The 24,408-nt window shown below is 43.5% G+C and overlaps 1 protein-coding gene across 3 annotated transcripts in view; it reads left to right on the forward strand.

Annotated features, from left to right (window-relative positions):
* Window positions 1-11,908: 11,908 nt before the first annotated feature.
* The window catches only part of RHOQ (ras homolog family member Q), a 35,911-nt gene continuing 23,411 nt past the window's right edge, over window positions 11,909-24,408 (forward strand). For all 3 annotated transcript variants that reach the window (XM_073339127.1, XM_073339128.1, XM_073339129.1), the window contains exons 1-2: window positions 11,909-12,386; window positions 12,957-13,015. In XM_073339127.1, coding sequence (XP_073195228.1) covers window positions 12,245-12,386; window positions 12,957-13,015 — 201 coding nt within the window. In that variant the 5' untranslated portion in view covers window positions 11,909-12,244. The remainder of the gene's footprint in view (window positions 12,387-12,956; window positions 13,016-24,408) is intronic.

Here is a 24,408-nt window from a genome sequence, read left to right on the forward strand (position 1 = left end):
GAGACGAGCTATTGAGCTACACACAACTCTTCTTCAGGTTTAGAAAAGGTACTAAGAGTGTCACAGCTTAATATAAGATTGAACAGATAGTTTAGCATAACTACTTATGCTAAACTATAAGCATAACTACTTATGCTAAACTATAAGCATAACTACTTATGTGAAACTATCTGTTTGATCTTGTATTTAGCTGTGAAACTCTCAAAGTCTGGGGGTGTCCAGTTCTGGGCTTTTGATTTGGGCTCATCTGTAACACAGAAAAGACAGAAAATAAATCAGGGGTTCTTCACATAAAGATGTTTAGGATTTTTATTTTATTTTATTTTGTGGGGGGCAGGGTATCTTTATCAGAATTTGTTAATCACAATGAACACTGAATCACATCCAAGGGAAACAATCTGCATTGGTATGTACGAATAAAGCCGCTGTCTAAGATAAAGATCACTCAGACCATACATCCACCCTTTATATTACAAATGGACTTTATGGCTTGTAAAAGGTTGTTTTTTAATTAAATGGCTGGGTGACTCATTCCTCCAAGAGTCACCGCTGAGATGATCCATGGCACGCAGGAGCAGCTGAGACAAGAAACAGCTGGAAACTGGGCCTCCTTTGGCAGACTAAAGCACAGAGATATAGGAAACAGGAGGCCTACAATCTTGGAGCCTAATCCTACAGATGCTGAGTGCCCTCAACTTCCAGCAAAGCCCGTGGCATTTGAGGGTGCTCATCATGATACAGGAGGTGCTTAGCACCTTGCAAGATCAGTCCCTTAATAAAATTAGCTGCATTCAAAAATGCATGTGAATGGAAAGGAGTGAAGAGTTCTCCAGGTAAATATTGTTCCATTGTTGTAACAAGAAATCCTCCTTTTCCTGTCTAGTCTCACTTCTGGAGTCAAGACCCTAGTTCATTCCCCCCCATATACCAAGATGCATAATAGCCAGGTTGGACTACAAACCTTTGTGCACTGGAGAGAGATATATTTTCCTCAGTTAGACTATAGCAATGAAATGGATGCTACTCAGAGTCAGACTTGTATATTGAGGGGACAATATACTGAAACCCAACGGCATTTCATAAAGTACCATACAGTTTTGCTCTCTCAGTAGAGACACTCACACGAGGATGGGGTGAATACCAGTATCCTAGTTTATCCCCAGGATAGAGCTCTGTGGGCAGGAGCTGACTTCATGCTGTGAAAAGGGACTGCTTGATGGCTCTGAATAATCCTGTGCAAAGAAGAATTTTGGGGACAAAGTAGTCTGAGGAAGGGAACACCAGATCCATGATGACATGAACTCCACAGATCCAATTCTATGGGGCTCTGCCTGTCAGATGGGAACAACAGCTGCAGAAAGCCTGATCTGCACTTGTGGGGTCTGCCTACAAGATGGAGAGACAAATTCCATCTCACACAGACCTTCTGAGTTCCCCACACAAAGACCGATTACTCCAGCTTTGTGTGAACAGGAGTGATTGTCCTCTGTAGCTCTTATTAATAGTAACAGCTGTACTTATCTGCAGGGAGGAAATCTACTCCCACTACATATCTCACTTGCACTGACCAAGTACCAACATCATTTCTCATTGCTACGGACTATTTACGGCATCTCTGATACAAAGAAATACATCTTTTCACCATCCTGCTACCTGTTCCCTTATATGACACACACTTACAGCCCTGTGCTCCAAGGGGCCAAGTGCCTCCTGCAAGCTGCTGACAGCCTTTAATACCCCCAAGACAAGAGAGGATGGATGGACTGATGGTTAGTCACTAGCCTCCTAGTCCAGAGTGTGTTGGGTGTTCTGTTCCAAGCTCTGCCCCAGATATCCTCTGTGAGCTTTGGTAAGTCACCCAGGTGCTCTCTGTGCCTCTGGGCCCTCTCTATAAAAATGCAGATACCTCAGCATTTGTTGTGAGGATAATTATGTTAAAGATTGTGAGGTGCTCAGACACTATGGTAATAGGGGATATATAAGTACCTTGGATAGGGGATAGTAAGTGCCTCAGAGTAGGTGGTTGACACTTTTCCTGACTGGGTCTCTTCTCTGTGCCTAGGTACTGGTGCCTATAAATACCATAGTGAGACAGACATTTTTCCAGTAAGATGTGCTGTGAACTGTAAGCAATTGCACCAACCAGTTGGCCTGAGGAGGAAAATTGCTATTGATGCTGGGATTTTCCAAGGGAGTTGGGCACTCAAATCCCACCAAATTTCAATGTGACTCAGGTGCCTTTGGCTCCTTGGAAATTCCCAGCCTAATTGTTTAGGAAAATGTTAACTTATTTTGGCCCCAGTTCAGAAAAGCACTTAAACACGTGCTTAACTTCAAGCATGTGCTTAAGTCCCATTAAGTGCTTTCTTGAATCAAGGCCAATGTGATATGGCCGTGAAAAAAGCTAATGCGGTCTTGGGATGCATCAGGAGCGGTATTTCCAGTAAGGATAAGGACGTTTTAGTACCGATATACAAGGCACTGGAATACTGTGTGCAGTTCTGGTTTCCCATGTTTAAGAAGGATGAATTCAAACTGGAACAGGTACAGAGAAGGGCTACTAGGATGATCCGAGGAATGGAAAACTTGTCTTATGAAAGGAGACTCAAGGAGCTTGGCTTGTTTAGCCTAACTAAAAGAAGGTTGAGGGGAGATATGATTGCTCTCTATAAATATATCAGAGGGATAAATACTGGAGAGGGAGAGGAATTATTTAAGCTCAGTACCAATGTGGACACAAGAACAAATGGATATGAACTGGCCACCAGGAAATTTAGATTAGAAATTAGACGAAGGTTTCTAACCATCAGAGGAGTGAGGTTTTGGAATAGCCTTCCAAGGGAAGCAGTGGGGGCAAAAGATCTATCTGGCTTTAAGATTAAACTCAATAAGTTTATGGAGGAGATGGTATGATGGGATAACATGGTTTTGGTAATTAAATATTCACGGTAAATAGGCCCAATGGCCTGTGATGGGATATTAGATGAGGTGGGATCCGAGTTACCCAGGAAAGAATTTTCTGTAGTATCTGGCTGATGAATCTTGCCCATATGCTCAGGGTTTAGCTGATCGCCATATTTGAGGTCGGGAAGGAATTTTCTTCCAGGGCAGATTGGAAGAGGCCCTGGAGGTTTTTCGCCTTCCTCTGTAGCATGGGGCACGGGTCACTTGCTGGAGGATTCTCTACTCCTTGAAGTCTTTAAACTACAATTTGAGGACTTCAGTAGCACGGATATAGGTGTGAGGTTTTTTGCAGGAGTGGTGGGTGAAATTCTGTGGCCTGCGTTGTGCAGGAGGTCAGACTAGATGATCATAATGGTCCCTTCTGACCTAAATATCTAAAATATCTATGAATCTATGTCTCTGCTCCTTCTTTTTCTCATCCTCCTTCCCCTCCCCCACTTCCTTCACTTCCGTTTTTTTTCCCTTAACTTATATCTCTTCCTCCATCTTTCAGTGTCTGGCATTCTCTTTCATTCTCTTTTCCTCCATCTTCCTCATTTGCCTTCCCTTTCATGTCTCCATGTTGCATTTTCCCCCTTTCCTTGTTTCTCCTCTTCCATCTCTCTTTCATATTCCCATCCCCAACAAACTCTTCTCCTCCCTAACCATCTCTTCTTCCCTCACTCCCAATACCCTCCTCTTGCCTGCTAAGAATGAATGGGTGAAAGGAATGCAATAGATACAAACTATTTGGAATTTACTGAGATGCTTGATACAGTGTCAGGCCATCTCAACATTAATTCAAGCTGGTTTGGTTATAAACCCGGTCACATGGATTGACAACCAGTCGTTGGACCATATGACAAAAGGGTAATGCTAAATGATAATGTACAGAACTGAAGTGGAGAGTGTCCAGTAGAGTAGCATCAGAGTTCAGTGTTAGGGCCTGTTTACTTTAACCTTTTCAGTAATGATCTAGAAGTGGGGATAAAGAGCATGCTAATGAACCTCACAGAAGATGCTCAGCTGGGAGGTGTTGTGAATGCCATTGAAGGCTGAAGAGGAAAAGGATCCAGAGAAGTTTCGCGTATGGGCAGAAAATAACAAAATGAAATTTGATCTGGAGAAATGCATCAGAGGAAAAATAATCCAAAGTATAGTTATTCAAAGGGAGAGAGAGGAACTTGGAAAGCAGCAATGTTGAAAAGACTGTGGATGATAGAAGACAACATGAGTGGGGCATGTAGCGACTATACATACATATGTGTTCCTATCACTTTTAGCTCTGTCCTCAGTTTCTTCATTTGTTTGTTGTGCCTGCTTGTTGCATTCTCTCTTAAATTAGATTGTAAACTCTCCAGGGCAGGGACTATCTTCTACTCTGTGTTTGAACAGCAACCAGTGAAATTGAGCTCTAATCCTGATTAGGGCTTCTAGGCTGTTCTGTAATACCATAATAATAATACTCCTTAATAATGGACCTTGCAGTACATTATTGCTGCAGAAAAGTCCATATACTTTTGGGCAGCATACTCAGAAGCATGACATCACAGAACTGGAAGGTAATAAGCACTCTGCATTCTGGTGTCATCACACCTGGAGCAGTGCATTCAATTCTGGGCATGTCACTACTAGAAGCATTTTGACAAATCAAGGGAATCCAGCAATTAAAATGATCCATGGGCTAAAGGGACTGGCTTGTGAGAAATGTTGAAGGGGCTAACTGTGCCTCCTGTAGTTTGGCTAAGCCATGAGTAAGGTGCGGACCTGAAAACCAGAGCTGGGTGGAGGATGGAAATTCCATTTCATTAAGGATTTAAACGTTTGTCTTCATTCTGATTAGGAACAAAACATGTAAATTTCCAAAATTCTCCACAAAAGAAAAGTTCTGGGTGGTGGAAATCATTTTGGGTCGATTAAAATGTTTCATCTTTGCAAAATCAAGATGTTTCGTTTTGATTTCTTGGTTTTAGTTTTATATTATTTTATAAATGATTCACAATGAAATGTCATTTCAAAATGAAAAATTGAAACATTTCATTCCAGAAATGTCAAAACAGGGCATTTCAACATTGTCAGTACTTTTTCTCTCAGTTTTTCACAGAAATTAAAATTTGGCAAATTTGACACCAAGCATTTTGACTTCAGTAGAACTGCATTCTCTAACTGAAAATGGTTCCATCGAAGATTTTCCAACCAGCTCTACAATTATGAAATCTCATAGGGTTGGATCCAAAGCCCATTAAAGTCAATAGAAAGACTCCTACTGACTTTAGATCAGGACCATCAATCAGCATCAAGGAGAGAAAGGAAATTATTTAGGGTGGTAAATAGGGTATGACTAGAAGTAATGGGATAGAATTAATAAAGAGAAAATTTAAGATAGATATCAGAAAGTCTTCCTCACAGTGAACCTTGCTGGTTGTGAAATAGTCACCCATGAGGCGTGAAAGCCCCATTGCTTGGAACCTTCAAAGTAGAGTGGAAAGAAACAACATAGTCAAGACCAAGCATGCTCTGGCAGTGTGATGGCTTCCATAGATGACCTAATATGTTTCAACATCTCTGAACCTGATTTTATGTATCACAGGTGTTTAAACAGAAACTGTTACCATGGTGTGTCCTGATACCAAAGTATGCTATGAAATCATAGTTGGCGCAGCAAACACACAGTTCAAAGCATATAAACTGTGAGAAAACTGGTACCAAAGATCTTCTAAATAGTGGAAAACATATTTGGGATGGAGTAGATTTTAATATCCAGAAAAATCACTTCTGCAGCTATTTTATGGTATGAACATCTCTGCACATTAGCAGTACATCAATATTTTCTTTATATTTAGCAATAAATTAAAATCATTTTCTGAATTACGTAATCTTGGTCAGACTAGCAGGACTGTAATTGTCTGATTCATAATTTGTAATTTGAAAATACAAACAGCTTTTGCACCATTTATGACAATAGAAAATCCTTCTGATTGAATTCTAGACCTGTGTTTGGTCCAGAGTTTATAATGACGGTACTGCCTTCTGGCATTTGCACTAGGCAAGGAGAACTTTGTTTCATAGAATCATAGAATATCAGGGTTGGAAGGGACCTCAGGAGGTCATCTAGTCCAACCCCCTGCTCAAAGCAGGACCAATCCCCAATTTTTGCCCCAGATCCCTAAATGGCCCCCTCAAGGACTGAACTCACAACCCTGGGTTTAGCAGGCCAATGCTCAAACCACTGAGTTTGAATGTGGGAGGTTCATTTGACTGTGAGGAAAACTATAATATGCTCTAAACATTCTACATGGACAATAATGCTTTTTTGGTTGGTTGGTTGATTGGTTCATAAATGATGTAACTCCTTTTGCAAGGGTAAGTGTGCTTTTAGAGAATAAGAAACTATGGTCTGAATCCTGCAAGCACATGCATGTGCTTAACTTTAAGCATGTTAGTAGTCCAAATGACTGTAATGGGAATTACTCCTGTGAATAAAATTAAGCACACACACAAGCTTTTGCAGGATCAAGATTGGTATACACATATAAGGCAGGTTTCAGAGTAACAGCCGTGTTAGTCTGTATTCGCAAAAAGAAAAGGAGTACTTGTGGCACCTTAGCGATTAACCAATTTATTTGAGTATAAGCTTTTGTGAGCTACAGTTCACTTCATCGGATGCATACTGTGGAAAGTACAGAAGATCTTTTTATACACACAAACCATGAAAAAATGGGTGTTTACCACTACAAAAGGTTTTCTCTCCCCCCACCCCACTCTCCTGCTGGTAATAGCTTATCTAAAGTGATCACTCTCCTTACAATGTGTATGATAATCAAGGTGGGCCATTTCCAGCACAAATCCAGGGTTTAACAAGAACATCTGGGGGGGGGGGGGGAGGTTAGGAAAAAAACAAAGGGAAATAGGTTACCTTGCATAATGACTTAGCCACTCCCAGTCTCTATTCAAGCCTAAGTTAACTGTATCCAATTTGCAAATGAATTCCAATTCAACAGTTTCTCGTTGGAGTCTGTTTTTGAAGTTTTTTTGTTGAAGTATTGCCACTTTTAGGTCTGTAATCGAGTGATCAGAGAGATTGAAGTGTTCTCCAACTGGTTTTTGAATGTTATAATTCTTGACGTCTGATTTGTGTCCATTTATTCTTTTACGTAGAGACTGTCCAGTTTGACCAATGTGCCAGCAATGCCCCTCTGCCATGTACATTGGTCAAACTGGACAGTCTCTACGTAAAAGAATAAATGGACACAAATCAGACATCAAGAATTATAACATTCATAAACCAGTCGGAGAACACTTCAATCTCTCTGGTCACGCGATTACAGACATGAAAGTTGCAATATTACAACAGAAAAACTTCAAATCCAGACTCCAGCGAGAGACTGTTGAATTGGAATTCATTTGTAAATTGGATACAATTAACTTAGGCTTGAATAGAGACTGGGAGTGGCTAAGTCATTATGCAAGGTAACCTATTTCCCTTTGTTTTTTCCTTACCCCCACCCCTAGACATTCTTGTTAAACCCTGGATTTGTGCTGGAAATGGCCCACCTTGATTATCATACACATTGTAAGGAGAGTGATCACTTTAGATAAGCTATTACCAACAGGAGAGTGCGTTTGTGGGGGAGGGGGGAGAAAACCTGAATTTGTGCTGGAAATGGCCCAACTTGATTATCATACACATTGTAAGAAGAGTGATCACTTTAGGTAAGCTATTACCAGCAGGAGAGTGGGGTGGGGGAAGAGAAAACCTTTTGTAGTGGTAAACACCCATTTTTTCATGGTTTGTGTGTATAAAAAGATCTTCTGTACTTTCCACAGTATGCATCCGATGAAGTGAGTTGTAGCTCACGAAAGCTTATGCTCAAATAAATTGGTTAGTCTCTAAGGTGCCAAAAGTACTCCTTCTCTTTTTACATATAAGGCAGTACCTGAGCCTGCATTCCTCAAATATTCAAAACTCCCATTAGGATCACTTCATCCACTATTAAAAGGCAACCACCTTTGTGATGGGACACAGCTGCCATTATCTGTTGGTGCCAGAACCACTACACAAGATTTGAGGGACAGGAAGAAGAGGAAGAATGTGTTATCCACCAAAAGGAGCAAGGCGATTTAGACAGATGGAAAATATTTATCCACACTGGGATGTGCTTAGGACACTGGGAGGGGAGATCAATAATAATAATGTATATATTATATTTAGAGATATGCAAGCATGATATTTTAGGTGAATGAAAGATTGAACTGATTTTAGTATATTTTCAAAACTCTTTGGGGTTAGCCGCATTGGCATAGCAGAAAATAGTATTTTAAATTATTGTATATAAAATATGTGTAAACATAATATGCACACATCTGCACAAAATGGTAGATTGTGCTACTAACGTGAGAGTAACAAGAAAATAGTATGTAACTGAAAATGAAACACCCTTACAATTAAGTAGCTTAACACTTGAATTAATTTTATTTTTTTCTTATATCTCTTTGCATAATCAATGTAAATAAATAAATAAGGCAATGTTTTTAATCCCTAAAAGGAAAAGCAATGCTACCGCGTAGCACTCATTTGCAACCTTACAATATCAACCCATTGCGGATGCTAGCGTGGGGCCAAAAACCTGTTAAAACGTAATTTCCATGAAAAACTGAAAACAATTTTCCTGAATTTTTTTTGAAAATCTGTTTTCTATTTCCCCACCAGTTCCAGTGCACATACAATTGATGAAACATAAAGTTTATAAATCATGAAGAAAATGTCTTACCTTACACTTTAAAACTTACAATTGTTTCACATTAGTAGCCTGTGATTGAAGAGAAGAAAAACCAACATGAATGTGTGCCAGTGGAGCTAATATCTTAAATATTAAGATTTTGGAATACACATTTGCAATAGGTGAGTAATACTTTTAACATTCACAGCTTGCGATCTGTGTTGCTGCAAAATGGAAATACAGTTAATGTAACTTCGGATTTTTGATATGTCTGGAAGAAAGATGTGATTTCTGGTAAAATATTATTTTACCAGATTAAGATTTTGTTGAATGTTTCAGTGGAGCTTTGCAGATTTACATCAGCTGAGAGTCTGCCCTATACACTGATGTTTGGAAATACTGGAAAAAAATCTATTTAAAAGAGTCCCCAACTGTAATGTTGTCTTTATTGTTCTTCCCTCATTATTGCACTATTATCACCACTTGCATGAAAACAGGGTCTATCGGTGGAGAGCTCGAAGTGCTAGAGCTAGAGCTATCAGTACCGGGTAATTGTTCATTTGCAATCAGGGCTCTTTTATGTGAGGCTCTACAGGGTTCCATTCTATCAGCCACCCTATTCAACATGGTCGTGAGCCAGTGGGAGTGTTGGCAAGAGGCATGGGGTTTGGAATTTCAATATACAGAGGGCACAGTTCTGTATCTCCATGATCTCCTCCAACTCATTTGGTACACATGAGTGATTTATCCAGAGTCTAGCAGAGACTGGAGCATGGATGAGAGCAAGCAGGCTGATAAGCAACCTGAATGAGGCTGAAGCAATGATTATAGAGTAGGGGAAGCAACTGTCAGAAATGGTGACAATTATACAGAGCACCCTAGGCTGATGGCATATAGGTAGGCCATTTGTTATTCATGTTCACAACCTAGGGTCTTGTTGAAATACCCAGCTCCTCCTGGATATTTAGCCAATAGCTGTTGCTAAGTGCACCTTTTTTTTTTAATGGCAAGCTCGATAAAAGAGTTATGGGCTTTTCTCTTGGATTTGAACCCCAGCATGACCACCCAGGTCACTGTCACACCTAATCTAATCTATCTAGGAACTATCACTATGAAGTTCTTGGTGCTTCTCAAAAGTTAAAAGTTACAAGGTCAGTTTACTACAATGTACCACACACGGAGTGACAACCAAAATTCATTCTGAAACTTTGGCTAGCGTGCAATGCAGCTGCCCATCTATTACACAACACTTCTCTGAAGGAGCAGATTGCACCTGTGCTTTGAGATCTGCAGTGGTTACCAAATGAATTCTGCATAAAGTTTAAGGGGTTGGCTTTGACTTTCAAAGGCCTAAACAATATGGGTTCAAGGTACCTGAGGAACCATCTCTTTCCCTACATGAGTGACACCATGGCAGGTTCTGTCAGCTCAGTCACTCAAGATGACAGTCCCAGGTTGAAGCAGGGTGGGAATGGTAACAGACTGCTCCAGAATATGCTTCCATACTTCTGGGTCTGCCAAAGCCTGGATTTAATTCCTTCAGGATGTGCTGTGCTTTCCTATCTTAGCCTCTTTTAGCGGTGGGGCATGGGGTAACATAAGGATGGGGTGGAGAGCAGGTAGTTTTGAATGATGAGGCAGGCTGTTTGTGCTTTGTGATGCAATAAGTGGTATGTTTTATCATGATTGTGTTGTGCTCAGGGATTTGGGAATAAGTCTTAAAATAAATAAATAAACTAAAAAGTAGGCTTAGAAGGATTATATTTTTTGTCAGTAAATGTTGATTTCACTGTACACACACAAACCAGTGAAAAAATATTTCCTTTGATAATAATTGAAATTTACACATAGGCAAAGTAAGAAAAACACTACTTGAGTACATTAGAGTTTAATGTAAGGATATTTACTCTGTCTACTTTGACATGTGATCGTAACAAGTTGTGTTTTAATGGTTATAAAGCTTTAACTTTTTGAATCTCAACATCTGCTGTGATTAAATAATGATTGTCTAACCCCCACATAATTTTCTTCAACTATGAAAATTTAAACTGATAAAAAAGAAAAAAAATTAAACCCTATAATTTTGCACAACTGTGAAAATATAAACTGATAAAAATTGAAAAAATACTTAAAATAAACATCAATATCCATTGAAATTATTAAAAAATAAAAATTGATTCTGCCAAGCCTAAATAAAAGGTAAGTGAGTTTCACTATCACTGAATTCACTATCAATGCGGTCTCCTGCATTTCAGGAATCTGCTGTTTAATAAATTGAGTAGGGGGTGAACACTGAGCACCAATGGGAGTTTTGTCATTGACCTTAATGGGGCCAGGGTTTCATCCCTAATCTCTTATACAATATATTTTATCATTAGTTCTTGCCAAGCTAATGTGAGGGTGCTGGCCAACAAAGTTGCTGACTGATTCTTTTCATACTGGTCTTCACAGTTCAGCCCCAATTCAACCTGACACCCTCTTGTTTTGAAAAGTTTTCTTGTTATCTATAGGGGATAAGTTCTCATTTTGTGAAGGGAAGGGGGGAAAGATCCCAACAACTGTTCACAACAGGAAAATTAATTGGTGTTAATTTCTAACCTGGCCAAATCACACTCACTGGGAAGGAGGCTCTCTCAATTAGAAAGTAATTTTTAAAAATCTACCCCTTTCGGATAAAGGATTTTGCTCTGTGTGTGTGGTTAGCGGGAAAGAGAGAAAATGAGACGTTACAATCTCATGTTCTATAGAGATGAAATTTTAATATGCATAGATACGGGTTTGTTTCATATAGGTGCATGTATATATGTACATCATCATCTCTATCCATCTAGCTAATCCATCTCGTTTAAAACTCCCTCTTTCAGACAGCTAGCTCATCTACAAGACGGTCAGCTCCCAAATCAGCTGGCATGTGACGGTGGTTTTATTGGAGGAAGGGATTCCCCTTTTTCTTTTCCTTTCCAGAAGGAAGCCCGGGGCGCCCTGGCAAAGCCTCGGACGTTTCTCAGAGCTGCTGGCTCTTTGGAGAGGAGCCCTCAGTTGCTCTTTAGCCCTTTGGCTTCGCTCCTCCTTTCCCCTCCGAATCAAGCTAGTCTGAGCTTGCAGGGTTTCCGAAGTGGTGGCTGAAGCCGGGACACGTTGGGGGAGGGGGTGGGAAGGAAAGTGGCGGAACACTTGCTGTGGGGAGCTCTGCCCTGGCCCCTCTCCCTGGGGTGTTTGTCGCTGCAGCCTGGGTGCGGGGGTGCGGGGCTAGCTGGCGCCTGGGTGGCCGCCTGGGAGAGAGGAGAAAAGTGCCGTGCTTTGTACTGGTTTTCCTGCTCAAAGTTCCTGTTTTCTCGGCGCTGCAAGTCTTATGATCCATTGTGTCATCGAGCTCAGCTGGCTGGGGCGAGAGGAAGGAAAATCCCTCCGAGCCAAATTTGGCCCTGCCTGCCAGGGCGGGCGGGCGGGCGGGGGAGAGAAATGCCATCTCCGGCGAGCGGCGGCGCCTGCTAAGCGACCCGCAGCCGGGGGCGGCGGGGATGCGGGGTCGCCCTGCGGAGCGCTGCTGAAGCCTTGACCATGACGACTGGCCCCGAACCATGGCCAATGGGAGCGGGACGGTCATGCTGAAATGCGTGGTGGTGGGGGACGGGGCCGTGGGCAAAACTTGCCTGCTGATGAGCTATGCCAACGACGCCTTTCCAGAGGAGTACGTGCCCACCGTGTTTGACCACTACGCAGGTAAGGGGCGCCCGCGACCGGCGCTGAAAGGCGGGCGCGCAGAAGTGCTGAGTAAGAGGCTCCTCCTCGGCGAGAGCAGAACTTGAGCGGAACTTTGCCGTCTTCCAGCCCTGAGCCTCCTGCCTTGACCTTCTTCACACAGGCTGGTTTTAACCCTTCTGTGCCGGGCCTGCCTTTGCCCGGCCGCCTCCCCTTGGAAAGGGCCCGCCAGGTGAAAGGGCACACAGAGGGTCCTGGCCCAGTATGCTGTAAGTGCTGGGGGGCGATGCCGGCGTATATAAATGTCTGAACGAGACCAACCAATTAAGAAGTGCCTGGAAAGGGTTTAAACAGGACTGCCACTCGCTCTGGGTGCTGGACGTGAAAGGACATCAATATTAAACCCATTCTTTCTGCATCTCCAAGTGCATTGCAGACGTGTTCTTCTAGTAGCTTTTTTAGACCTCTGTTGTTTTTTTTTTTAAATGTTGAGTCTACTCGTATAACTGAAAACACTCCCCTGCCTTTGTTTTTCCACGCCCATTAGCTACATTATTAGCGACACCTTTCTTTTCTCCTCTTTTTTTACAGTCACTGTTACAGTTGGGGGGAAGCAGTATCTGCTGGGGCTGTACGATACTGCAGGACAGGTGAGTACTTTCAGATCCAGCCAAAGCGTTAATCCAGCACCTGGAGGTTTTTTATTATTCCAGTCTGAAGTGTTTTCCAAAGCTCAGTTATTTTCATCGTTCTATACACACTGATTAATTCAGGGGTGTTCATTTATGTTGGACTGTCTCGCTACACTGATTTGTAATAATCACCTGCTTCCATCAAGTTCCATGTGTTGCCATGTTTTTAAAACCAATGATAAAAACAGGATGTTGGGTTTAAAAAAATAATTAATCAAACTCTTATTCCAGTCAGCTGTGGTAGACTTTATTTTTAGTTTTAAATGGCCAGGTCCTCTTGAGTTCTCTGTCTAGTCCCTTATTGGTGATTGAAGTACGTGACTGTAGAGTTCTGAATGGTGGATAATGGCATCATCTAATATTCTGGGAAGGATTTTGTCTGGTGTTGCGGTGCTGTAACAAACGTAACATCACTTGAATTCCTGAAATCATCATTCCGAGTCTAAACAACTGTAATGACTTCTGTAGCCTGTCCAGATTTGAAACCCTCTTTTGATTAGTATTCTGAATGGCTTTATGCAGTGTGCGATCTGTTTCTCTTCTGTTTCAAGCACACCACATCTGACAGAATCCCAGATTAGTGCAGTCTCGCTTAATTAGGAAAATTTAAATAACTAAAAGTTTTGCAATTTATAAAAAAGAGCACTTAAAATGAGGCAGTATCACTCTCCGCCACCTCCATTTGTAATAATTTATTTGGTGCCCAAACAAAACAAACTGAATAATTTGTGCTAGCAAGCCTCCAAATACAAATCCTATTGTGAAAGATGTTTTGTCCACCTGTAGTTTTAAAAACTGCTTATGGCAAATAAAACCTGCTTGAAGTGCAAGGGATCCCTAGTATTATTGTATTGATATTTGTGGCTACTGTTGTTACGATGTCAAGAAAAGATTTCAATAACTATTGAGTTTACATTAAAAACACCTACTTTCTGCAAATCTGCAGAAGTTAAATTACATGGAGCTGTGTGGGGTGGCTTATCTAAACAAAATAATTCATGTAGGTTGACATTGCAATGTCCTGCCTCATACTGAGAATGAGGGGCGATCAGCAGGTTATCTCAAGTGCTTATATACGAATGCACAAAGCCTTGGAAACAAGCAGGGAGAACTGGAGGTCCTGGTGATGTCAAGGAATTATGACGTGATTGGAATAACAGAGACTTGGTGGGATAACTCACATGACTGGAGTACTGTCATGGATGGTTATAAACTGTTCAGGAAGGACAGGCAGGGCAGAAAAGGTGGGGGAGTAGCACTGTATGTAAAGGAGCAGTATGACTGCTCAGAGCTCCGGTACGAAACTGCAGAAAAACCTGAGTGTCTCTGGATTAAGTTTAGAAGTGTGAGCAACAAGAGTGATGTAGTGGTGGGAGTCTGCTATAGACCACCGGACCAGGGGGATGAGGTGGATGAGGCTTTCTTCCGGCAGCTTGCAGAAGCTACTAGATCGCACGCCCTGGTTCTCATGGGTGACTTTAATCTTCCTGATATCTGCTGGGAGAGCAATACAGCGGTGCATAGACAATCCAGGAAGTTTTTGGAAAGCGTAGGGGACAATTTCCTGGTGCAAGTGCTAGAGGAGCCAACTCGGGGGGAGCTTTCTTGACCTGCTGCTCACAAACCGGGAAGAATTAGTAGGGGAAGCAAAAGTGGATGGGAATCTGGGAGGCAGTGACCATGAGTTGGATCCTGACACAGGGAAGAAAGGTAAGCAGCAGGATACGGACCCTGGACTTCAGGAAAGCAGACTTCGACTCCCTCAGGGAACAGATGGGTAGGATCCCCTGGGGGACTAACATGAAGGGGAAAGGAGTCCAGGAGAGCTGTCTGTATTTCAAGGAATCCCTGTTGAGGTTACAGGGACAAACCATCCCGATGTGTCGAAAGAATAGTAAATATGGCAGGCGACCAGCTTGGCTTAACGGTGAAATCCTAGCGGATCTTAAACATAAAAAAGAAGCTTACAAGAAGTGGAAGGTTGGACATATGACCAGGGAAGAGTATAAAAATATTGCTCGGGCATGTAGGAATGAAATCAGGAGGGCCAAATCGCACCTGGAGCTGCAGCTAGCGAGAGATTTTAAGAGTAACAAGAAGGGGTTCTTCAGGTATGTTGGCAACAAGAAGAAAGCCAAGGAAAGTGTGGGCCCCTTAATGAATGAGGGAGGCAACCTAGTGACAGAGGATGTGGAAAAAGCTAATGTACTCAATGCTTTTTTTGCCTCTGTCTTCACTAACAAGGTCAGCTCCCAGACTGCTGCGCTGGGCATCACAACATGGGGAATAGATGGCCAGCCCTCTGTGGAGAAAGAGGTGGTTAGGGACTATTTAGAAAAGCTGGACGTGCACAAGTCCATGGGGCCGGACGAGTTGCATCCGAGAGTGCTAAAGGAATTGGCGGATGTGATTGCAGAGCCATTGGCCATTATCTTTTGAAAACTCGTGGCAAATGGGGGAAGTCCCGGATGACTGGAAAAAGGCTAATGTAGTGCCAATCTTTAAAAAAGGGAAGAAGGAGGATCCTGGGAACTCCAGGCCAGTCAGCCGCACCTCAGTCCCCGGAAAAATCATGGAGCAGGTCCTCAAAGAATCAATCCTGAAGCACTTAGAGGAGAGGAAAGTGATCAGGAACAGTCAGCATGGATTCACCAAGGGAAGGTCATGCCTGACTAATCTAATCGCCTTCTATGATGAGATTACTGGTTCTGTGGAGGAAGGGAAAGCAGTGGATGTATTTTTTCTTGACTTTAGCAAAGCTTTTGACACGGTCTCCCACAGTATTCTTGTCAGCAAGTTAAAGAAGTAAGGGCTGGATGAATGCACTATAAGGTGGGTAGAAAGATGGCTAGATTGTCGGGCTCAACGGATAGTGATCAATGGCTCCATGTCTAGTTGGCAGCCGGTGTCAAGTGGAGTGCCCCAGGGGTCGGTCCTGGGGCCGGTTTTGTTCAATAGCTTCATAAATGATCTGGAGGATGGTGTGGATTGCATTCTCAGCAAATTTGCGGATGATACTAAACTGGGAGGAGTGGTAGATACGCTGGAGGGGAGGGATAGGATACAGAGGGACCTAGACAAATGGGAGGATTGGGCCAAAAGAAATCTGATGAGGTTCAATAAGGATAAGTGCAGGGTCCTGCACTTAGGACGGAAGAACCCAATGCACAGCTACAGACTAGGGACCGAATGGCTAGGCAGCAGTTCTGCGGAAAAGGACCTGGGGTGACAGTGGACGAGAAGCTGGATATGAGTCAGCAGTGTGCCCTTGTTGCCAAGAAGGCCAATGCATTTTGGGATGTATAAGTAGGGGCATAGCGAGCAGATCGAGGGACGTGATCGTCCCCCTCTATTCGACATTGGTGAGGCCTCATCTGGAGTACTGTGTCCAGTTTTGGGCCCCACACTACAAGAAGGATGTGGATAAATTGGAGAGAGTCCAGCGAAGGGGAACAAAAATGATTAGGGGTCTGGAACACATGACTTATGAGGAGAGGCTGAGGGAACTGGGATTGTTTAGTCTATGGAAGAGAAGAATGAGGGGGGATTTGATAGCTGCTTTCAACTACCTGAGAGGTGGTTCCAGAGAGGATGGTTCTAGACTATTCTCAGTGGTAGAAGAGGACAGGACAAGGAGTAATGGTCTCAAGTTGCAGTGGGGGAGGTTTAGGTTGGATATTAAGAAAAACTTTTTCACTAGGAGGGTGGTGAAACACTGGAATGCGTTACCTAGGGAGGTGGTAGAATCTCCTTCCTTAGAAGTTTTTAAGGTCAGGCTTGACAAAACCCTGGCTGGGATTATTTAATTGGGGATTGGTCCTGCTTTTGAGCAGGGGGTTGGACTAGATGACCTCCCGAGGTCCCTTCCAACCCTGATATTCTATGATTCTTGAGCCTCTCACAAGGAGGCACTCTGTATACTGCAGGATTGAGGCCAAATTTCTTTTTTAAATGGTTCAAAACTCCTGACTGCAAGGAACATAACTGTGTTTTTCATTTCAAATATATGTAAGTTTTTTTTCATTAAGATAATCTAGTCTGATCTTCATAATACAGGCCATAGACTTCCACGCTGTGATTTCTATATGTAGCCCAACAACTAGTGTTTGAACTAGAGTATATGTTTCAGACAGACATTCATCTTAAGCAAAGTAAACAACATTCACCCAGTTATATATAATATGCTTTCATTGGCATGAAATGAATGGCAAAACTACTAGCAGAGGCAGCAGAAATCAGTATTTGAACTGGCCTCATTTCCAGCTAGGCAAAGTCATATCTGTACCTGAAGGGTATTTGTTTTTGTCTTGTTTTTAAACCAGAAAGTCATGTTTCATGACTAGGGCCCTATCAAATTCATGGCCATGAAAAACGCCTCACGGACCGTGAAATCTGATCTCCTCCTGTGAAATCTGGTCTTTTGTGTGCCTTTAACCAATACTATACAGATTTCACAGAGGAGACCAGTGTTTCTCAAACTGAGGGTCCTGACCCAAAAGGGAGTTGCAGGGGGATTGCAAGGTTATTTTTTTTGGCGGGGGGGGGGGGGGGGGGGCTTAATGGTGTTGCCACCCTTACTTCTGCCCTGCCTTGAGAGCTGGGCAGCCGGAGAGCAGCAGCTGTTGGCCGTGTGCCCAGCTCTGAAGGCAGCACTCCGCCAGCAGCTGTGCAGAAGCAAAGGTGGCAATATCCTAACATGCCACCCTTACTTCTGTGCTGCTGCCTTCAGAGCTGGGTGGTTGAACAGTGGTGTCTGCAGACTGAGGGCCCAGCTCTGCAGGCAGCAGTGCAGAAGTAAGGGGGGCAATACCAGACCATGCCATGCTTACTTCTGCGCTGCTGCTGGCAGCAGCTCTGCCTTCAGAGCTGGGCTCCCAGCCAGCAGTCACCGCTCTCTGGCTGCCCAACTCTGAGGGCAGCAATGCCACCCACAGCAGCAGCACAGAAGTAAGGGTAGCAGTACTGCAACCCCCCCTACAATTACTTTGCAGCCCCTACCCCAACTTCTTTTTGGATCAGGGCCCCGACAATTACACTGTGAAATCTGAGATTTTGAAAGTTATGATTTTAAAAATCTTATAACTGTGAAATTGACCAAAATGGACCATGAATTTGGTAGGGCCCTATTCATGACTATGATTTCACTGATATAAATACAGGTCAGTAGTGCACATATAAAAGAGAGTCATTCAGTATTTCCTCTATCACAGTCCTATTATCCAACATTCAACTCTTCCGTAAATGTTTTGTTGTCAGACTGGAATTAAGCCTGTCCTATAATGCCAAAACTCTAATATATGGAACATTTAAAAATACATTCAAGAAAATAGGGCATTTGACTTAATAAAACATTTATTAACATTCTAAAACCTCTTTAAAGTACAGTACAGAAAACGCAGGACCACTGGTTTTAAACAGAGCTTAGTGTTAAGTGGCATCTGAAATCACTCAGTCTCAGCTTGTTACTATTGTGGGGCGTTAACAGTGAACATACAGCTTTGTCTCAGTCTTGCAGTATTCTGTATGTTTATGTATTGCAAGCAGACCAGTATAGAAGCTGGCTACCCTATGTCCTCCTGTGTAACTAGTGGGATGCACCAGTTAATACATAGCAGTTAGATAAATTGAGTTACTCCTGATTCATCTCAGGCAAAGCTGGTTAGTGTTAGGTGTCCAGACTTGGAGTAGTAAGTCAAAGAAACTCTGTTAAGATTTTTAGTCCTCAAAATTTAAACTTTAAAAGTGTTATAATCTGATGGACCGGATCCTGCGGCCTTTACTCAAGCAGGGTGACTCACTTGACTTAGGGTCAGTGAATTTGGCCCTAGCTTTTTAAGTGTACCAGCCCATTTAAAAAAAAGTAGTGTCTGCAGTATCTTTGTAAGGTGCCCAACAATGGGGGGAAAAGAGGAAATTGTGTTTGGCCCCCCTCCCTTACCAGATCCACATGCAGATCTCCCCTTTGTGATGAGGGCTCAGCTGCCTTTATATCACTGTCCCCCATGCTCTTGTTCCTCCACCTCCATGGAATGTGCCCACCAGGTCCAGGATTAGCACAAGGGAGAGGAAGATGGCAAAGTGGGCTGGGGACAGGGATGTGTCCTCCCACTGCTCCGCTGGAGATTCTGAGGAAATGGTCATAAAGCCTAGGGGTGTGTGTGTGAGAGAGATCCTTTCTACAGGGTCCCCGGTGTGGTTGGGAGTCCCCTTTAAAGGGTTGGAGAGGAATCCCCAGGGGCAGTTATAACTAGGGGGAGTACTTGATAGCTAGGCACAAGTGGAGCTGTGCTCGGAGGTGCTGGTGGCCAGGCCTACAGGATTACCATGGATCTCTGCATGGGTAGTAGACTCAGCCTCCTATGGCTTCCCCAAGGGCATTTGGATGGGTTTCCGTGACTTTTTCTAGGGTGGAGTGGTAGGAAGAGCAGCAAACCCTTCCCCCATCAGAAAAAATCAGAGGGGAACACCATGAGGGGAACCTTGCAGAGGCTTGTCCTCCTCTATGCTTGCCTCCCACTCAGCCCAGCCTGGTGTGTTTATAACTGCTTCTGATGAGCCAGCAGACTGTATCTGGCAAGCCCTTCTTCCCAGAGTTATGATGTCATCTGGGATTATGCTGGTGCATGAAGATACAGATGCTCTGCTACAATGAGTTGCTGTATCAAGTGGAGGTGTTTAAGCCAAAATAGCCATTTTTATTTCAATTCCTTGAAACCAGTAGTGGCGCTGTGACGAGGTCAGTGTTTGCCAAATGGAACAAGAGAAATGGGGGAGGGCAGCAGTTCTCAACCAGGGGCACAGGGCCCCTTGGGGGGCTGTGAGCAGGTTTCAGGGGGTCCACCAAAATAAAGCAGAGAGCAGGGCCAGCATTAGACTCACTGGGGCCCAGGACAGAAAGCCAAAGCCTGAGCCCCTCCTCCCTGGGCTGAAGCCAAAGTAGGGTTGCCAACTGTCTAATCACACAAACCCAAACACCCCTGCCCCTCCCATTCCCCAAGGCCCCACTCCATCCCCCCTCCCTTTGTCACTCACTCTCTCCCACCCTCACCCACTTTCACCAGGATGGGGCAGGGGCTTGGGGGGCAGGAGGGGATGTGGGGCTGAGGGGTTCGGGGTGTGGAAGGGGACTCCGGGCTGAGCCTGGGGCAGGGGGTTGGGGTGTGGGAGGGGATGAGGGCTGCAGGCTCTGGGAGGGAGTTTGGGTGCCAGAAGGGGCTCTGGGCTGGGGTAGGGGTGTAAGCTCCAGCTGGGAGGCGCTTACTACGGGCGGCTCTCTATCGGCGGCACAGTGGGGCTAAGGCAGGCTTCCTGCCTGCCCTGGCCCTACATTGCTCCCAGAAGCAGCTGGCACGTTCCTGTGGCCCCAGGGTGGGGGGAGGGGGCTCCATGCACTACTCGTGCCCACAAACGCTGTCCCCACAGCTCTCATTGGCTGCAGTTCCCAGAAGCCTGAGTAACTTAGCTTTGCAGGGCCCCTTGTGGTGTGGCCCTGGGCATTTGCTCTGCTTGCTACCCTGTAACACCAGCCCTGGCTTTTAATCTACTGAAAAATAGTTGTTGTGGCATGGGTGGGCTGTGGAATTTTTATAGCATGTTGGGGGGGGGGGGGGGGCTTAGAAGGAAAAGTTAAGAACCTCTGGGGTAGGGGGACAGAAATGTTCCTTTAAAGCTTCTAAAACCATATTCTTAAAATAGAAAATAAAAATATTCAAAGCATTATAGATCTTGCTTCTGGGTGTCTCCTCCATGTCAGTGTGATAGCAGGCGGCTTCCTAAATATGTCTGCTGCAGACTGCTAATTTAACAATATACTAATTGTATCCTCAGCGGCTGTATGTAAGAATAGCTGCATTGAAGCTTTCCTGATTTACACCAGCAGAGGATCTATCCTGACATTCTGACTTAGTGGTGCAGGTGATTTCCTCCCTGTCCCACTGCAAATTGGTTTGCTATAAAATACTGTGTCATCCCCATAGCACCTATCTTCTCAGAGCTTTGTCATGTATGTGGCCCTCCCTTTACCATAGTAGTTATCCATACAACACCCCTGTAAGATGGGGACTTAGTATTTACCTATTATACAGATGAGAAACTGGGGCATGCAGAGACTAGGTAACTTGCCCAAAGAAGTCTGTGGCAGATCAAGGAATTGTACTGGGGTCTCTTGCTAGTGCCAAAGCCACTGGGCCCTCCTCCTTTCCCTGATGTACTCAAGCTCTCTTGTCAACCCAGGTGTCTCTTTACTTATTCCCACACTTATCCACCTGTGAGAGGCTTTTGTTCAGTGGAAGGTTCTGTAGGCTTTGTACTGGGTGTGCTGTGAAGAAGCCAGTTGGAAACTAATAGTAGGGTTCTTAATCACCACAAACTACTACAGATCACTTACTCCTTCAGACCTAGTTTCAAAGACTAATTCTGATATCTTCATAACAAGATTAGAGGATAAAAGTTCTGTTGATCTGAGATTGTGAATATACAGAACAATAAGACTAGTCAGGATCTCACACACAGTCTTCTTTCTATATACAGACAGACATTGCTCTGTGGGTGCATACGTGCACCCACCCACCAGGCTTTCCTCTGACTGAAAACATTTAGGGCCTATTCAGCAGAAAATAGCCAGTACAGCAGCTGGACAGCAGAAGCTCTAGTAGCATGTTTAGTTCTGCAGCTGTTCCAGCTCCTAGGCCAGGAGGAGGGTGATAACTATGCCTCTCCAGTGGCCATGCCATGTAGATAAGGCATTCCACAGCCAGCTCCTCTCAGGGGGGCAGTCTCTTGCTCCACCCAGCCCTGTTGCTGTGTATAGGAATTCAATGAAGCTGAGGAGAATTATTTTTGACCATCTGAGTTTCATATCCGACCCTCAGGATTTGTAGTTAATGTCACCCATTTTTAAGTTGTCTAGATTTCCTCCCTCATTTATATTTTCCCTCACTTTCTAGCAACCTCTCCCTTTGAGAGGATATGCCAGTGTACAATGGACAAGTAACAGTGTGCTGCAGTGGTGCTCATTAGGGGACCACTGTTTTTTCAGGGTGGCTGGATTTCACCTAGAGGTTAATGTTACTGCCTCCACGTTTCCTTGCTGAGACTCAGCCTGCTTCGAGAACACAGGTTGCCCCTCCCTTTTGAGTAAGGAGCATGTTGTGAGTCTAAGGCTGTAAAGCTCTGAGCTCCTCTTCAGCTCCCACTGAAACCTACAGAAGTTGAAGGTACTGAGCCCTTTGTTTACCCACTTCAGATAATGATGGGGATTTGTATTCCAATAGCACCCGGCAGCCTCAGTCATCTGGGTGCTATTGGACTAGCTAATAGAGATGGCCCCTCTTGCAAACACTTCGGGGCATACTTAAATCTGGGTATTCTCCCAGAAGTCAAAGGCTCTTGTCTTAATGTAGGCCCTGGTATTGGAAATCCTTTTCTTTCTTGAAGTAAATATGACTAAGGTGCTAAAAGTTGAGCACATGTGTAAGTGTTTGCAAGACTGGGACCTAAATTAAGACAAGGCACAAAAACGAGTTAGAAGCTAGGGGCATGTATGAGGGAGATGAGAATGATGGAAAGGCATAGTTACATTGACACATTGTGTACACAATTTGCAGAATGAGATTATTTGTTGTTGCTATAAATACACTGAGAGATAGTAGTGATATCTGTAATCCCTGCTGGCCACCTCTCTAGCCATTATCAGATGATCCAGTTCAGCCGTCTTTTCTCTTTTCACCATCTTACTGACTTGATAATGCAACACATCTTTTCTGGCTAGTTACAGGTATGTTGTGTTGAAATATGGCTTTCTTCCCTTATGGCCCATTTACTCTTAGTTGGTCCTGAAATGGAGTCTTGGGCCAAATGCAGCCCTGGAGCATGCAAGTGCAAATCCATCAAACGCAGCGTCCATAACAGTTAACAGCTTGAATCTCAGTTATTGTAAAACTTGAAAAAAAATGGCTATTTTAGTAGATACATAAATTATAGCAATTATCACTTCTCCCTTTCTAGTTAGCTTCCCAGCTGCAGCTGGCCTATGTGCCCACTGTTGGGTGCACACTGCCCCATGTATATTTCAGCACCTCAGTCCTGTGTAGAGCACAGGACATGCTCCCTCGAGCGGTTGGTGTGTGCACGGGGATGGCGTCCCTAGCCAGAACATGGAGCTCTCCAGCAGCAACTAGCCTGTAGAAATGGGTATGTGCAGATGACATTTAAATGAAAATGTGCCAGATATGCTGTGTGCAATTTAAGCCTTACAGTATCTACAGGGCAACAGACTAGTGTCAAACACAATTTTGTTAATTCGTTTGCTGGATCAGGCTGAGAATTATAGGGAAGAGTTGTTAATGAAAACCTGATATCCTCAGTAATAGTAAAGGGAACACTAAAAACTACAGGTTGCTTTAAAAATGCTTTTTGAAGAATAATTCTTGTGCAGCGCTTTCCATCTAATCATCTCAAAAGGATTCATAAACATCAATTAAACAAGTTTCCCAGCACCCTTGTGAGGTAGAGAAGTATCCCTATCCCTAGTACATAGATGGGGGGAAAACTGAGGATCAGAGATACCAAGGCCTGCATTTTCAAAAGTGCCTATTAAACTTGGGAGGTAAATTTGAGACACCTAAAACATTTTTTCCCCCAGTTTGTGCTAAGAGGTAAAAGTTCCTTTTGAAAATCAGGCCCTGGGTACCTTAAATTGGGTACCAAAATGTAATGGATGCTTTTGGAAACTACAGACCTAAGTGATTTAACCAAAGTCACAAAGTCAGTGCCAGAGCTTAGTAAAGACCTCAGAGCCAATTAGCCCAGTGTGAGAGGCCCTTTTGTGAAATCTCTATAACTAAAGAATACAAATGAAATGTTTGAAACCCATTTCTGGAATCTCTGCTGAGACCCTACTACTAAACAGACTATTTCACACTGACTATACAGTCAAGTAAAAATTCCACTTTTTAGATTAATAGTAACGAGGTGTCCTTGAATTTGAAACCAAGATCCATATGAACTCCATTCTTTATTATAAAAAGAAAAGGAGTACTTGTGGCACCTTAGAGACTAACCAATTTATTTGAGCATGAGCTTTCGTGAGCTACAGCTCACTTCATCGGATGCAAACATCCGATGAAGTGAGCTGTAGCTCACGAAAGCTCATGCTCAAATAAATTGGTTAGTCTCTAAGGTGCCACAAGTACTCCTTTTCTTTTTGCAAAGACAGACTAACACGGCTGTTACTCTGAAACCATTCTTTATTCTGACAGTTAGGTTTTAGTGACACCTATCTAATACTCTGTGAACCTCCCATAAATTAAAAAGACAATATTGAACCCAAACAGTAATTACTGATCTGCCGG

Source organism: Lepidochelys kempii, chromosome 3 (assembly GCF_965140265.1).
Source record: "Lepidochelys kempii isolate rLepKem1 chromosome 3, rLepKem1.hap2, whole genome shotgun sequence".
Lineage (NCBI taxonomy): Eukaryota > Metazoa > Chordata > Testudines > Cheloniidae > Lepidochelys > Lepidochelys kempii.